At 42.4% G+C, this 13,558-nt stretch overlaps 1 protein-coding gene across 1 annotated transcript; it reads right to left on the reverse strand.

Moving 5' to 3' along the window:
• Window positions 1-418: 418 nt before the first annotated feature.
• On the reverse strand, window positions 419-10,775 carry pdk2a (pyruvate dehydrogenase kinase 2a). The gene is made up of 11 exons (XM_036525381.1): window positions 10,535-10,775; window positions 9,067-9,208; window positions 6,593-6,664; window positions 6,316-6,500; window positions 5,621-5,710; window positions 5,312-5,389; window positions 4,810-4,886; window positions 4,625-4,723; window positions 3,535-3,645; window positions 2,808-2,921; window positions 419-2,598 (listed from the first exon to the last, which is right to left on the reverse strand). The coding sequence occupies exons 1-11, from the start codon at window positions 10,650-10,652 to the stop codon at window positions 2,455-2,457; spliced, it is 1,230 nt and encodes a 409-aa protein (XP_036381274.1). The 5' UTR covers window positions 10,653-10,775; the 3' UTR covers window positions 419-2,454.
• Window positions 10,776-13,558: the final 2,783 nt, after the last annotated feature.

Genomic DNA, 13,558 nt, shown 5'->3' on the forward strand with positions numbered 1-13,558 from the left:
AACAGCAGCATTGTCCTTGGCACTCATTGGTCAGAGTCTAACACATGGCAGAACACAAGATTACTTCCTCTACCAGAATCCTCCCCCCCTCCCTCTCTATTCCCATTAGACTCAAGTACTTTCTTCCTCCAGCTGCCCATCCAGGATCAGCTCTCCCAGTTTTAAACCCACTACTCTGTGTGAAAGGTAAATACTGATCTATGATCAGTGCTGGGCTGTAGAGTCCATGTACAGTAGACCACTTTGACATACCCACGGGAATCAAGCATAAATTTGATAGTAATTCAGATGTGAATTATTTAATACAGAAGATTCTCATTGAAATAACCGTTTATTCAACTTTTAACAGATAAAAGCAGTTTTTTTATATAAAAAATATTATCTTTCAAAATATACATTACAATACAGGAGTTTGGGTGAAATATAAAAAAGGAAAATAAAAAACAAAACACAAATCCAAGGTCATAAAGTAATAATAATATATAGTTGGTGTGCACATCAAGTGGACCCACTTCTGTCATTGACAAACATCACCAAAGAGCCATCAACCCTTTCCAAACTGTCTTGATTAAAAAACCTTACAGATCCCTGCTGAATTTTCCCCAATCCACCTCTGAACTGACACAGATGCCATCTAGAGTATGCATGCATGCTTATACTGGGGTCACAGCGGGATACAAATACATCAAAAAATGACATCAACAAAAGACATGCATTTTACAACATGGTATTTTGACAGACCGAACCTTTTGCTCAGGTTTATTAAAAAAGACAAACCACACATGTTGAATAATACCTTGGGGACTTGGGGGTGACCAAGTTCAGGAAGTTAAATACTTGAACAAAGGCCACTGGGCAGACTACTACATATTCAGTCATGCCTCCCAGTGCCAGCTATGAGCACTAATGGGCTGCCACAATGGCCACATTCCAAAGTTCACCATGCCACCTAGTACTGTGGCACAGTGTCAAGGCATCTCAATGGGGTGTAAAAATGGCAGGCTGCTGCTTTGAGGTACACCAACTGCAAACGTTACATACTCTGATTGGTTTGTACAGTTCACATCACATTGCACTAAACAGATTAAATAAGGCTGTAATATCTTGCATTGACCTCAAACGTACAACTTTATGAAATGTTTGGGCACGTTCCACAGACTTATCCTTTCAGACCATCCATAAAATGCTTTTAAATTATACACTAATATGCAGCCGTTTGTAAAAATTATGCTGTTTAGCACTACCAAAGTATACATCTGGGAGGTTTCTCACCACAGGAGGCTAGCTTTGGACAGATGAGTGAAATACCATAAAGTTTGCCCCCATGCCTGATTAGAAGAGAAGACAATTAAAATACCTTTGTAAATAACAGTCCTTTTAATGTCTCCTGAGACCTTGAAGTTCCACCACAAAACAGGTGACTCTGCCCACGAAACCACTCACAAACAGTCATCGAATTTAAACCATGCAAATACTTCTTTGGTTACAATGGTTTTTGAAATGGTACTACATGAGTTGCGCTCTCATGGCTTAAGAAAATAAAATGTAATGCCTCCAAATCTGATGCTAATCCATTTTATCTGAGAGTCAGGTGGTCTCACTGTCCAGCTCTTGATTAACAGCACATTTTAAATCAATTGTCTCAATCTCTCCATATTGTTAATCCTACAGATTTTAGCCTCTTGTGGTGGGAAGGATCTTGTCCCAATGTCTTTCTGTAAGGCGTGCAAGGCAGGTCCAGTGCTTGCTAGGGACCTTAGCTTAGCTAGGCTTAAGACAGTAGTCTGCAGGCAATCAAAATATGGTCCATGATAAGGGCCACCATTTCGGTCCTTCCTTATTACTCAGTCTGAGGTTCAGTCTCTTTCTTCCTCTGACTCTCCAATGTTGTAAATTCAAGAACTTAACGTCAAAGGCAGAATTTCTGTATGACGAGACCTTTCATCCCATGCAGTTTCACCTCCACACATTTCTCCCACAAACCAACATACGGAGACCTTCGTCCACATCCTGATCATAGCTGCTAGCATTCAGACCCATGCTCTTCGCAGCTTGCCACTCACTAGGAACAGTCTCCACTACAGGCCCTGGAGACAGTGCACTGACAGCCACCATATAGACTGGACACTCATTATAACTTTTAGGGGACACTGGTGACATAATAGGAATACCATGCATTCTGAGTGACAACTGTGGTCTAAGAGTGACACTTCCACCCCACTTCTACTCATGCTTATTTCCTTTGCCCTCTAAAACAGAACACCTAGGGCAGGGGCAATACAATTGTGTACTACTTTTTAAATCACTGTCTGTCAAGATAGTCAACAGAGTTCCACAGCTACTTCTGAGATTGGTCTCCTTTGTCTTCCACCCGAACCATCTCTGCAAAGTTTGCCCAGTGGCGGGTTCCATTTTGCCTCAACTCTTCAAGGTAAGAGGTACAAGGCTGGTTCCTCACTTAGCAACCCTGTAGACAGCCAGGTCCAAGGGCTCTCTGCTCGGCACACACCAGTCATCTGCCTCTTGGCTCATCTTGTAGTGTCTCAGGGCTGTCTTGTTATACACGGGCAGTTTCTCCACTGAATCTGTTGATAAAGCCTGTGGAGAGGGATGGCAGTACTGTAACTGATATTCAGGTGAAGGAAGAAATGGCAGTTTCCTTGAAGGTGGTGAGGATGCACCCAGCTACCACATAACAATCTCACAACAGCACTGAAACATTGTAGCGATGTGCCTACAAGGCCACGACAGTCGAAAGCCTTTGTGAGTGTTGTGGTAGCTGGGCCATTCCTGTCAGCAGTGCGTACCTTCAGGTGGATGACCGCATCAGTGCCGTGGCCCTCCATGGAGTACAGCTGAAGGTCTCCCTGGAAGTACTGGGCATAGAGACGTGAGATGGGGAGCCCGTAGCCAAACCCAGCCTGTGGATGACACAGACAGGGTGTCACAAATCTCCCCGTATTCACCTGATAATATCACCTCTGCATTAGAAACGGGAGCAAAGCATCAGTGCTCCCACAGTGAAGGGTACCATGATGGCTTATGAGGGACTTGCTGACCAGAAGCAATGAAACTGTGGAAACTAAAAAGGCAAAGCCCATTACCAAAAGCTGAGGTGTAAGGAATTGAGGTTTTCCCAATTTAGAACACAGTTTACAACCACAGCTCTCACTAAAAAATGTGGTCATGAGAGAGCTCATAACAGTAATCATTTACGTAAGTGCAGAATTTACTCTTAAGCCAGTAATTATGCAAACAAGTTAATCGGGCCATACCCACCACCGGATAGAGCCAGGGTGCTGACGGATTATGACACCATTAAACCCATGTAGCATCCGTAACATTTGGAAGAGGTGCAAGAACTGTTAAGATTCTTCAACATGTATCCTTAAGTGCACTTTAACTATGTCAATGGCTTTTACAGTGTCGATGTCCTTTACCCTTCAGTCATTTTCATATATGTGAATGAATGCTTCTGGAATAATTCAGGTCAGAAATATAGCAGCAGGGTAGGATGGTGGGAGGGAGACTCACCAGCGGTGCCCTCTGGTGATGGCCTATCTGTGGCGTGGGAGCCGTGGAGTACATGTAGCTGAAGAGCCTCTCAATCTTCCTGAAGGGGACCCCACCACCACGGTCACTCATCTAGGTTACAGGGGGACAGACTATGGTCAGGCTACGGACAAACCTTGACGTCGTCAGCAGTCAAGTTGAATCTATGCATAGTTTTTTTTTTTTTTTTTACTGTTGTCAGCATGTGAACCCTCTTGAATTAGTGTATCAAGCAGTATGTGAGTGTGATGAAATGGAGGCAGGTATTGGGAGACATAATTTACACAACACTCACAGGATGTGTCAAGGAACAAAGATGGAGAACACCCCTGGTATGGTTTTCTGTCCAATAATGCAGAGGTCCAACTACATGAACCCATACGCGCCCCCAGCTGTGTTTCATCATCACTACTCGCACAACTACGAACGGTTATAGCAGGTATCAAAAGAACAGCAGGACTGGGTTATTAGGCTCTTAATATACCAGTTGGTGCTCGCTCAATCTTGTTAATCCTATCTGAGATTACAAACAGAGCTTTACATTAATCAGCCTGTTACTATGAGGGCTCAAGCTTACGTAACATGTTCACACAGGGATTTAGGGAAAGGGCACAGGTAGTGACTTCACAAGACTTCATACTACTTACTAAGGAAACAAACAAAACTATTTTACAGGCCCTGTGCTAGGACTAAATCACCCATTTATTCAAGGTTCTGACCAATGAATGTCCATGTTAGTAATACTGATTCAGATGTACTGCCTTTACTTTTTCTTTTTTGTATTTAGCAATTTTTATGAGCATTCACATGCTTTTCTGTCTTTTCGTCATTTTGGAATCACCAACTGTACCTTAAGCCTGTCCCATTATGGCATATTGTGCACTTGGCAGTACCACTGGGGTGCTGTGAATGCATTCCTCCAATATACTTGCACGTCAATGACAATTTTTCACACTGCAAGTCCCACTGTGCACTCTAAAGCGAGCCTGACCTGTCAGACTCGCCCTGCACTTCAAATGAGCACCATAGCTGAAGGAGCCACTCAAGAACTTGTTAATTTAAAAGCACATACCTTTATTGACAGGTCTTCTCCACCAATAGCTACCATGACTTTAATGGGCGGGAGGCTGCTACTGGCTTCATGGTTTTCAATAGTGGCCCTCATGGCATTCTGCAGGAGGTAAGACACAACTGCTCTAGCAATTGTTTGCCACCAGACATCAAACAGCTTCCCTTTTTTCACAGAGGTTTTCTTACCTTAAAAAGCTCAAACAGCATGTGGTAGAGGTGGGAGGGGACGTACACTATGTCAATGGACTGTCCCTTCTTGTTGGCTGGGTAAGAAGAGAAAATACATTTATTTAAAACTGTGCTGATGTGCAAATTCAGAAACAACAGCTTGAATCTTGTGGGGGATTTATGGCATTTAACAAATACTTGCTCTGCTTGGACAGACATTCATTGGTCTCAGAGCAATAGGAATGCAGTCACCCACTGTCAATATTGACAGAGGCAACCGCCAATCTACACCGGTCTATTACACTCGCTCCATGGAAGACTTTGAATTCTGTTCTGGTTCAAGAGCCGACTAAGTTGTTTGCACACAAAAGTGCTGCTCGACAGAAGAGGCTGGCTTGCTCATTTATACATTAGGAGCGCACCAAATTAGTAAATAAAGGTGACAATCCCCCTGCATGTGAACTACGCTGTGAGCACAGTAAACATGAAGTGAATCTCTGGGTGCTGGGTTACAAGTTACCGTTTAATTCTCGCAGCTCCAGGTCGGGAGAGCCAAGGTAGTACTGGTCACAGAGCATTTTGGCACTTTCGTACGCATCTGGAGAAAGAGGAATGGAGAAGGGAGGAGACCGCGGATGTTACAGTTCAGTCAAGACAAGAATTCTGGGTTGAGAGCCTATGATCAGTACCATGTAATAGCAACTGTGCAATGTATGCCTCCTTCTGCTGACTGTGCTCTGGGCACACCAATCCTTTTGTTCACTTCAGTTCACTAATATACAGTACTGCTCTTACAGACAAAGACCAACTAACTGCAGCTCTGCCTTACCTCTAACGACCTCTGCGACTTCACAGCAAGGGTCGATGCACCCGATGGTGTTGGGGTGAATAGGGTTCGTTGCCCCGTCGAATATTAGTGCTGCCAAAGGAGAAGCACGAAGCGTGAGCCAGAGCAGTTGCCGGTAACATAAGCGCGGCAAAAACAGCCGCCAGCAAACCGGTCAATGACTGACATAACCTTTGTCAGTGACTGACAGGAACAGTCCAGTCTGACAGAGTGAGGGATCAACTGCCAAGAGCGAGACCACTGAGGCAAAGGGGTAAAAATATCTCTTTCTAGAATGACAGCTCGACAGCCCAGATAACACTGTAATCTGACCGCTCTGGCGCAATGGTGAGCGCCTTTTCTATTACAAGGAGTGTCAATAATGAGAAAATGTGTATTATTCCCAATTTGACTACACATCTTAGGTGTAAATAGTGTCAGGAACTCAAAAGTGTTACCCTACATTGTGCAAAAACAGTTTTGATGGTGAAGAATGTCTTGGTACAATAACCATAAGTTACACAACACCTGACTGACTGTTTAGTGGAGCCGATTTTAGTTGGTGGTCTGGAGTCTGTCTTGACCAAGTAGGAGTGCTTCTGTACAACTGATTCAGGTGAGCGTACAGAACTGATTGCCAGCTGTGGGAAACTGTTTGAGGCCAGGACCATGCAGTTCTGCTGGAAGCCTGAACTTACTGTGCTGGTTGATGAGCATGCGAATGGATATGCGGCTCATGTAGAAGCGATCCAAGAAGTACTGGATGTTCTGGCTGGTGACGGGGTCCTGGCCGAAGGCTTCCTTATACTCGATCACACCCTGCGCCATGGTGGGCACCACATCGTTGTGCCTGTTCCTGATGGTCACCAATGTATCCACAAACCTGGTGGGGCAGACAGACAAAGGGGTGTAAAGTTGAACCCTCAAAGGAATCTGGGAGGCTGAATGGAGCTGTCTAGGCAAGCGAGTACTTACTCTCCCAGGGCTTTGTGGTCATCGGGACTTTTGTCCAGGAAATCCAGGATCTCCATTAAGCTCTGGATGTACCTGAATGCACACAGACAGGAGCGCAAATTTAGCCTCAAATAGTAAACAGTTCAATGAACTTTCCTAGAATGATGTCTGGTATGTGTTTCCGTTTGATAATGCAGAGGCCAAATCACATGAACAAACGTTTCCATGACTTGTCTTACTTGTCCTGTTTCACTTTTTTACTGCCCAAAAGGCAGTATATATTGAACCGTTTTGGGGCGCCATCTGTTTTGCAAGAATATTTCTTGCTGTGTATCTGATATTCAGTGAGACTATTTGGCACGTAAGTAATTCAAAGTCAGTCCAGTCCATCAGTTTAAGGTGAAAACACTGTTACTCCTTCCTCTGCTCCACTGCATGTTCTGAAAGTTTCCAGGAACAGCTATATTTAGTAGAGGAGTAGAGGTAAGGCAGATATGACGCCTGCACTGTGCGAGGCTGTTGTAAAAGATCCTCAGATTAAGATGACATTGGCAGAATGCCTGCCCCCCACCACCCTCAAATATATGATTATATAATGCACCGATCACAAGATCATTTACCTAAGTCTGATCTAATGGTATATAGTCATATTGTAAACGCATTTTAATACTGTACCCTACCCTATTAAGAGAACACTTCACCCACAGAAATCATCACTGTAACATTTTAGCAATGCTGATAGACTTCTGGGTTCTCCCCTGAGCTGTTCTACAACCACAGGAACAAATCAACTCTGTACAATATGTTCATCAAAGCACTTCTCAATCCACCTGATCAAAGGCAGGAGTAACTCAATTTGGCATCCGGCATAAAAAAGAAATTAAGAAGAAGTTCAAATTAAGTGAAGTGGGCAAAAAGGAAATTCTCTCCCATAAGTGCACCCATTTTCTCCTTTCTCCAGTTTCCCTGCAATCAGTGATGTATTTCAGGGAGAAAAAAAATGCTAATTGTTGCTAATGTCGGTGGTAATTACTAACACGGAGCAAACTTTCACACTGTTGCTGTGTCTGAAGTGGCAGCAGTACAGCCGAGAGAATCTGGAAAACAGGCAGGTAATGTCCGAAAACAACCACCATACGCTCTCAGCCTCAAGTTGATGTGACCCTAGTCTCACATCTCAACTAATCAGGAATCTGCATTGCAACGACATTCTACTCCGCCCCTCGACACTGAATATGGAGGGTTTGGATCCAAAGCACCAGGAAACTACGTTCTGGAAAACTGCACTGTGGACAAAAAATCTGAATTATTTATGAATGCATCTGTGGATCTAACTGTTGTGGGTATGTACTTCAATCATATTTTAGAGAATCACAGCACACTTCCCTTAACTGTAGAACCCTGGATTGTACAAGTTTATCCCTCGTGACACTGACACTGGCAAAATATTTAATTTACACATTTGCATTGTCAGTCTGCAGACGGTAACAGTAAAGTGGCCAAAAAATAAAGTCACAGGAACAAAAATAAATACAGACCGCAATCTTTAAAAAGTTTTTTCTATAAAGATATTAATTACTCTGACGGCAAAAGAAAAAAAAATGTACTCATTTTACTTTAGCGGTCAGTTAGTACAACACTGAATAACAATCACACAGCCTAGCGCCAAAATAACGTAGACGCAGATGTAATGTACACTTATGAAAGCGAAGATATCGAGGGTACTCAATGTTCTCTTCACTCAGAAAAGGAAAACAACTCGGGCCAACAGCTGAGGGGGAAGCAGCAAACCCTTTCCCCGCCCACCCCCATATTTTCGTCAATGGCCAATGCAATACATTACGCTGCTTCTCTATAGAATTTAGACGCTATCTGTTTACTAAAGCAAGGTAGCGTCTTGTGAGATTAGTTGGCAAGAACATATTTAATTGGAAATATGACAATACGTGTAAATCCAATTCTTTGGTGTAGACTATACAGAATTGACAATTTTCGCTTCGCTCAAAGCAATGTATGTGGTCACTGCCATGACATAACGACTGGCAACTACTCCCTACTGCAGTTGACGTGGCCGCGCTTAACTCGAAAACAACGAATCACGTGATTCGCGACGGAGTGGGGGGGTTAAACTGGGACAAAGTTCACAGCTGAACGCGCCTGCTGCTGTGCCAAAGAACCGCAGTTTGCTACGATCTGAATCTGGGACAAAGGGCAGGCTATTAATACTGAGGTAGGCTACTACTTGAAACCCTCGCAGTAAACGGACTTGAAATAAACGGACATGAGATCGTAGAAACATAAATACATACAATCAAATAACGCTGAACATCAATAAAACAATATAAAATTGTCCCGATTTTTCCAAGTTTGATATATTACATAAAGATATACTGTGTACACGCATGGTGCATTTCACAAACCGGCCACATTGAATCTCTGATCATGCTATTCATCGCACTTTTGGGGTACCATTGTTGTAATAACACTGCTCTCACCAGCTCTGCACCAGCTGCACGGATGGAGTGGTCAATAATCGGTCAGGGAGCAGATTGATCTCCTTCATGATGTTGGACAATCGCACGGGAAGCTCTTGTCTCAGGAAGGCAAAGGAGGTTTTCTCACATGCATTGGTGGAACCTGGAAATACAAAGTTGATGTCAGTACAAGCTCGTGACCTGACATTCACACATCTTTGGAAATAAAGACACAGAGCCCTTCCTCAGCTCATTTGTAGGTAGACATATACAGGACCGTGTTACAGAAGTGTTTTCAAACAGCCACCTCTTGCCATCTTTAAAAACTGAAACAGTTATGTCAGGATTGGCAAATAACACATGGGGAGCCTACAAACATTTGCGTACTACTGTTTCCAAGTCTAATATATTATGCCAGGGGCATGGAGTTAAAGCGGATGCTATCGTAATTGTGATGAAACTACCTACCCTACAGACTGTATTTTGATATGCCTCGAACCATATTTTCAGATAAATTTACATGGATCTGGAGTGCCAGGACTTTAGGAGAGCATGTAATGTTTTTGTAAATTCTGAAATGAATTAATCACTGTTGCACATCAAATGAATCCAAGTTGCTAAGGGTAAGTTTATTGTGGTAACGTTCTTGGCTTTTGCCTGCCATCAAGCGGAAACATTCGCACAGATCTAATCAGACAGCCATCAGCTATTTCAAATTGGCAATCTGTGCAAACTAGGAGTAAACCAGTCATAATATTTTTCGCCAGCTGTGCCATTTCTTGCTGTTTAGTTTTGGGGCTACAGCTAATCGACTTCTCAAGTATGCACATGCATTCACTTTGATATGTATGACACATTTGCTCATCTGACACATTTGTTCATTAATTTATGAATGAATATAAAACGCACAGAGCAAGAAACATGACATTAGCTGAAGGGCTACGGAAACTGGAATACTGCTGCTCACCTATTCTGATGCAATCCTGGCTCTGCACCGTGTTCAGACAATACACGAGTAACACAAGTGCAATAGTTCCCTAACTAGCTGACTTGTACTGTAGAAACATAGAAAGTAAGAGAAATAATAATGCAACCGTTATGCTTCCACTTATATCAAACTACCCATCTCGGCCCCCTTCACGGCTAGCTAGCTACCTATTTTTTTCCTTGGTAACCCTGAGAAAAACAACGTAGTTAGGTAAGCTTATCTAGCCAGCTAGCAAGTTACCTTGCGATGCTTGACCAACAGGCAGTCAATTTAGCCCAGACAAATAACAAGAAAGCTAGCAAATTAACTACCTAACTTGTTATAGCTATCTTATATTTATTCCCTTCACCAAGCGATTGGTGGCCGTTCAAGAAACACTACTCTATGTTATGCTACATACCACCACCAAACCACTGCACTGCACAGATCAATGAGACAATCCGTTAACCTTATCCTGCTAGCTTCCTATCTCTTCTAAAAAGATAACTACCCACTACTCACCGAAATCAAGGAACTGCTTCATTGACAGAGGTGAAGGCGAAAACTTTGAAAAGTGATCAATGTGCTTTGGCACGTTCGCCAAAGCTGCGTTTTTCATCAGAAACCTCACAAACTTCATTATTGGTGCAATCAGTCCTCAGCTTCAGAGTGTGTAGAGAAACAGCTTCCAGTAAGGATCTTGCTCGAAGACGGAGAAGCAAAGTCAAGAAATCCCAGTTTATTCAGTGTTGTTTTCACTGGTGAACTGTGCTCTTATGGAGAGTGAGTATAGCAATGTCTCAATAGCTACAGCCAATAGAATGACGAATCGATTGCTTCGGCCATGGGTCTGTCCAATGAAACGAGGCGGGGGGCAGTCCTTGGTCACGCTCCGCGCAGAATGTCTTGTCAACACCAGAAGTTGACCAGAAAAAGCGTGTTCGATATGCCTACTACTTTTATGTCATTTTATGTCATGCACTCAACGCAGCTTGCATGTCCCTTGCCCTGGTTGCAATCAGCTGTGAAGCGTGACAATGTGACAAACAGACACTCCCCCTCACACTGTACCTGAATTTTTTCCATTATGGAAAAAGAACGCAAACATGTTGACATCTTTTCCAAACGTTAATCTCAGAGAATGAAATCAATAGCTGTATTTTGTTTTGTTTTAAAAGTAATTAAAATAGGTATCTTTTAATTATTTGCCAATAATAGACCGGATATATACCGTGTAGGCACGTATTACGCAAATCGTAGAATTCAAAACATTTATGTGAAGCAAATACCATTTATATTAAATGGTATTTGGATATAAATGGTATTTATTTTGAGCATGATATTAAAACGTATATATAAATATAACCCTGTCGTCTCTTTGCTGCTACATCGTGTTTTTGACGTAAACGATGCATGGATCTGGAAATGGTATGAACACTCACAGAGGTCAACTGACTGATAAACAACCCTTCGATTGTGTAACAGGTTTTCTCTGGGCATGGAAACGTTGTCTTCGTGCATTTTCCAGTCGGACGCCATCTGTCGTCTGCTTAAAGTTGTGATGATCTAAATGAAGCAGACCACATTCCCGAGCGTTTGTTTCATAACGAAATGGAAGGGCATTGGCCAGTAGCTCCATATATGTTCCCCTTCTGGTATTCATTGCCCTCTGACCTGTCCTTATCCATTGTTTACCAACCCCAACAGAGCCAAGGGTTTTGGACATCATAAAAGTTGTGGTGACCTCCCCCACCTGAGTACTGGACCAAATCCTGTGGGGTGAGGAACTGCAGACACCAAACTCCTGTGGACAGATTGTTGTGTTGTTGTATGCTTTTATGCCAATGAAATCACACACATACCAAGACACACATACGCGCATCCTTCAATAAAGCCCTGAAATGAAGACCTGACTCCTAAGTTCTGACCATCAAACCAGTACGACAGCAACATTCTCCTGAACACAGTGTACGGGTGAAACTGCCCCCTCAGTTTCAAATAATATTCAAAAAGAAAAGGTTTTGGGCTGTTGTGTAAAACTGCTCCAAGCAGCACTAAAAAGACATTCCCTCTTAACCTCTTGCATTGAAACCAGTGCCTGCAGGCTCTGAACTTGGATTTCAGTCATCTTGGCAGGCACGCTGTAAGGGGGAAAGTTAGTAAAGTTGGAAATGAACATTGACAACTGGCACATTAAAATATAATGGTTAGATAGCTAGATAACATTTAAGCTAGCTCATCTGGTGTAAAGGGGGCATTGCCACTTTTGTCACCCTTTTTATGATTTTTTTTTTCAATCAACCACTGCTGTTAATTAAGGATGCAGACCAGCTCATTCCAAATCAATCAGCAGAATGTTAGTGTCTTTTTGCAAAAATAACACTAATGAGAGATGCCACTCATGTACCTCTGCCCACCCATACATCAATGGTCAATGACAGTAGGCTAAGTATTAGGTAATTAACACTAGACTACACTACAGCTGCCAGTCTACAAATTATTAAACTTTGGATCGTCAAATGGGTTTCCTAGGTTGGTGGGTGGTCTAGGTTTGGGGGCCCAATATTATATTCTTTCATAGGGCCCAAAATTTCAAGCAGTGCCCCTGCATCTCGGGAAATGCAAACAACCACTTTACAATGGGTTTTGCTGTAAACTATCCATTGGAAATGTTATTTTCATGTGCTGTTCACTTATTTTTGTAGGACATCCACACCACAAAAATTCTGTTTCTCAGCATGAAGTGGAAATGTGGTCCCGCCCTAAACCAATGTGGAAGTAGGTCTATGTATTAATGGACATATGCCATAGCTTTTTACAGCAGAATAGCAGTGTGCTGAAGTTCAAATACTCAAGCTTTAACATAGATAAGATCTACAGTATCTGTTAACTGCAGTGTTCTATTATGTTATTACTACCATACAGTCAACTCCACATCACGTGCATTCACCAAGAACATTCTTGCATACATTTAATAACTATCTGCTGCATGTCTATGTGCCCCTTCTTAATTTTCAAGTTAAGTTTCATGTTAGTCTGCTTGGTCAAGTGCACTAAGTCAACTTAGTTTTAATTCACCCATGACACCAGCCAAGTTCACAATTAGCTTATTGCACTTACACATACGTATATACATACATACACACACATGCACGCACACACACACACGCACACACACACATAAATAGATAGATAAAGATTATAAAGATACACAATACACAGTTAAATATGCTAATCTCCCATATCTCCCAAATATGCTTTATCTATCCATTTAACTTGGACATATCACTGCTCATCAATGTGTGTTGTTTTCTCATGCATACAGTAAAAAGATGTCTGTATGGAAGGCCACACGCAACTCGAACAAAGAAACAGAGCCTAAACAAAGAATTTCAAAATCATTTTGTACAACAGACAGCATTTTTCAACATTGGAAAAATGAGTCTTTTCCACATAATTTCTAATGCATATTTTGCCTACCATTTTCTGTACATCAACCTGTTACTGCAAAAAACATTTCCCATGCACTTGCAAACGCAATTCAGA

Source organism: Megalops cyprinoides, chromosome 1 (genome assembly GCF_013368585.1).
Source record: "Megalops cyprinoides isolate fMegCyp1 chromosome 1, fMegCyp1.pri, whole genome shotgun sequence".
NCBI lineage: Eukaryota > Metazoa > Chordata > Actinopteri > Elopiformes > Megalopidae > Megalops > Megalops cyprinoides.

Bases quoted from the DNA above. Each gene is read 5' to 3' on its own strand.
- pdk2a (XM_036525381.1), bottom strand. From the start codon at position 10,652: ATGAAGTTTGTGAGGTTTCTGATGAAAAACGCAGCTTTGGCGAACGTG. The intron at 9,209-10,534 runs GTGAGTAGTGGG...TTGTATTTCCAG, and splicing joins GAAGCAGTTCCTTGATTTCG to GTTCCACCAATGCATGTGAG. The intron at 6,501-6,592 runs GTAAGTACTCGC...CTGCCCCACCAG, and splicing joins GACCACAAAGCCCTGGGAGA to GTTTGTGGATACATTGGTGA.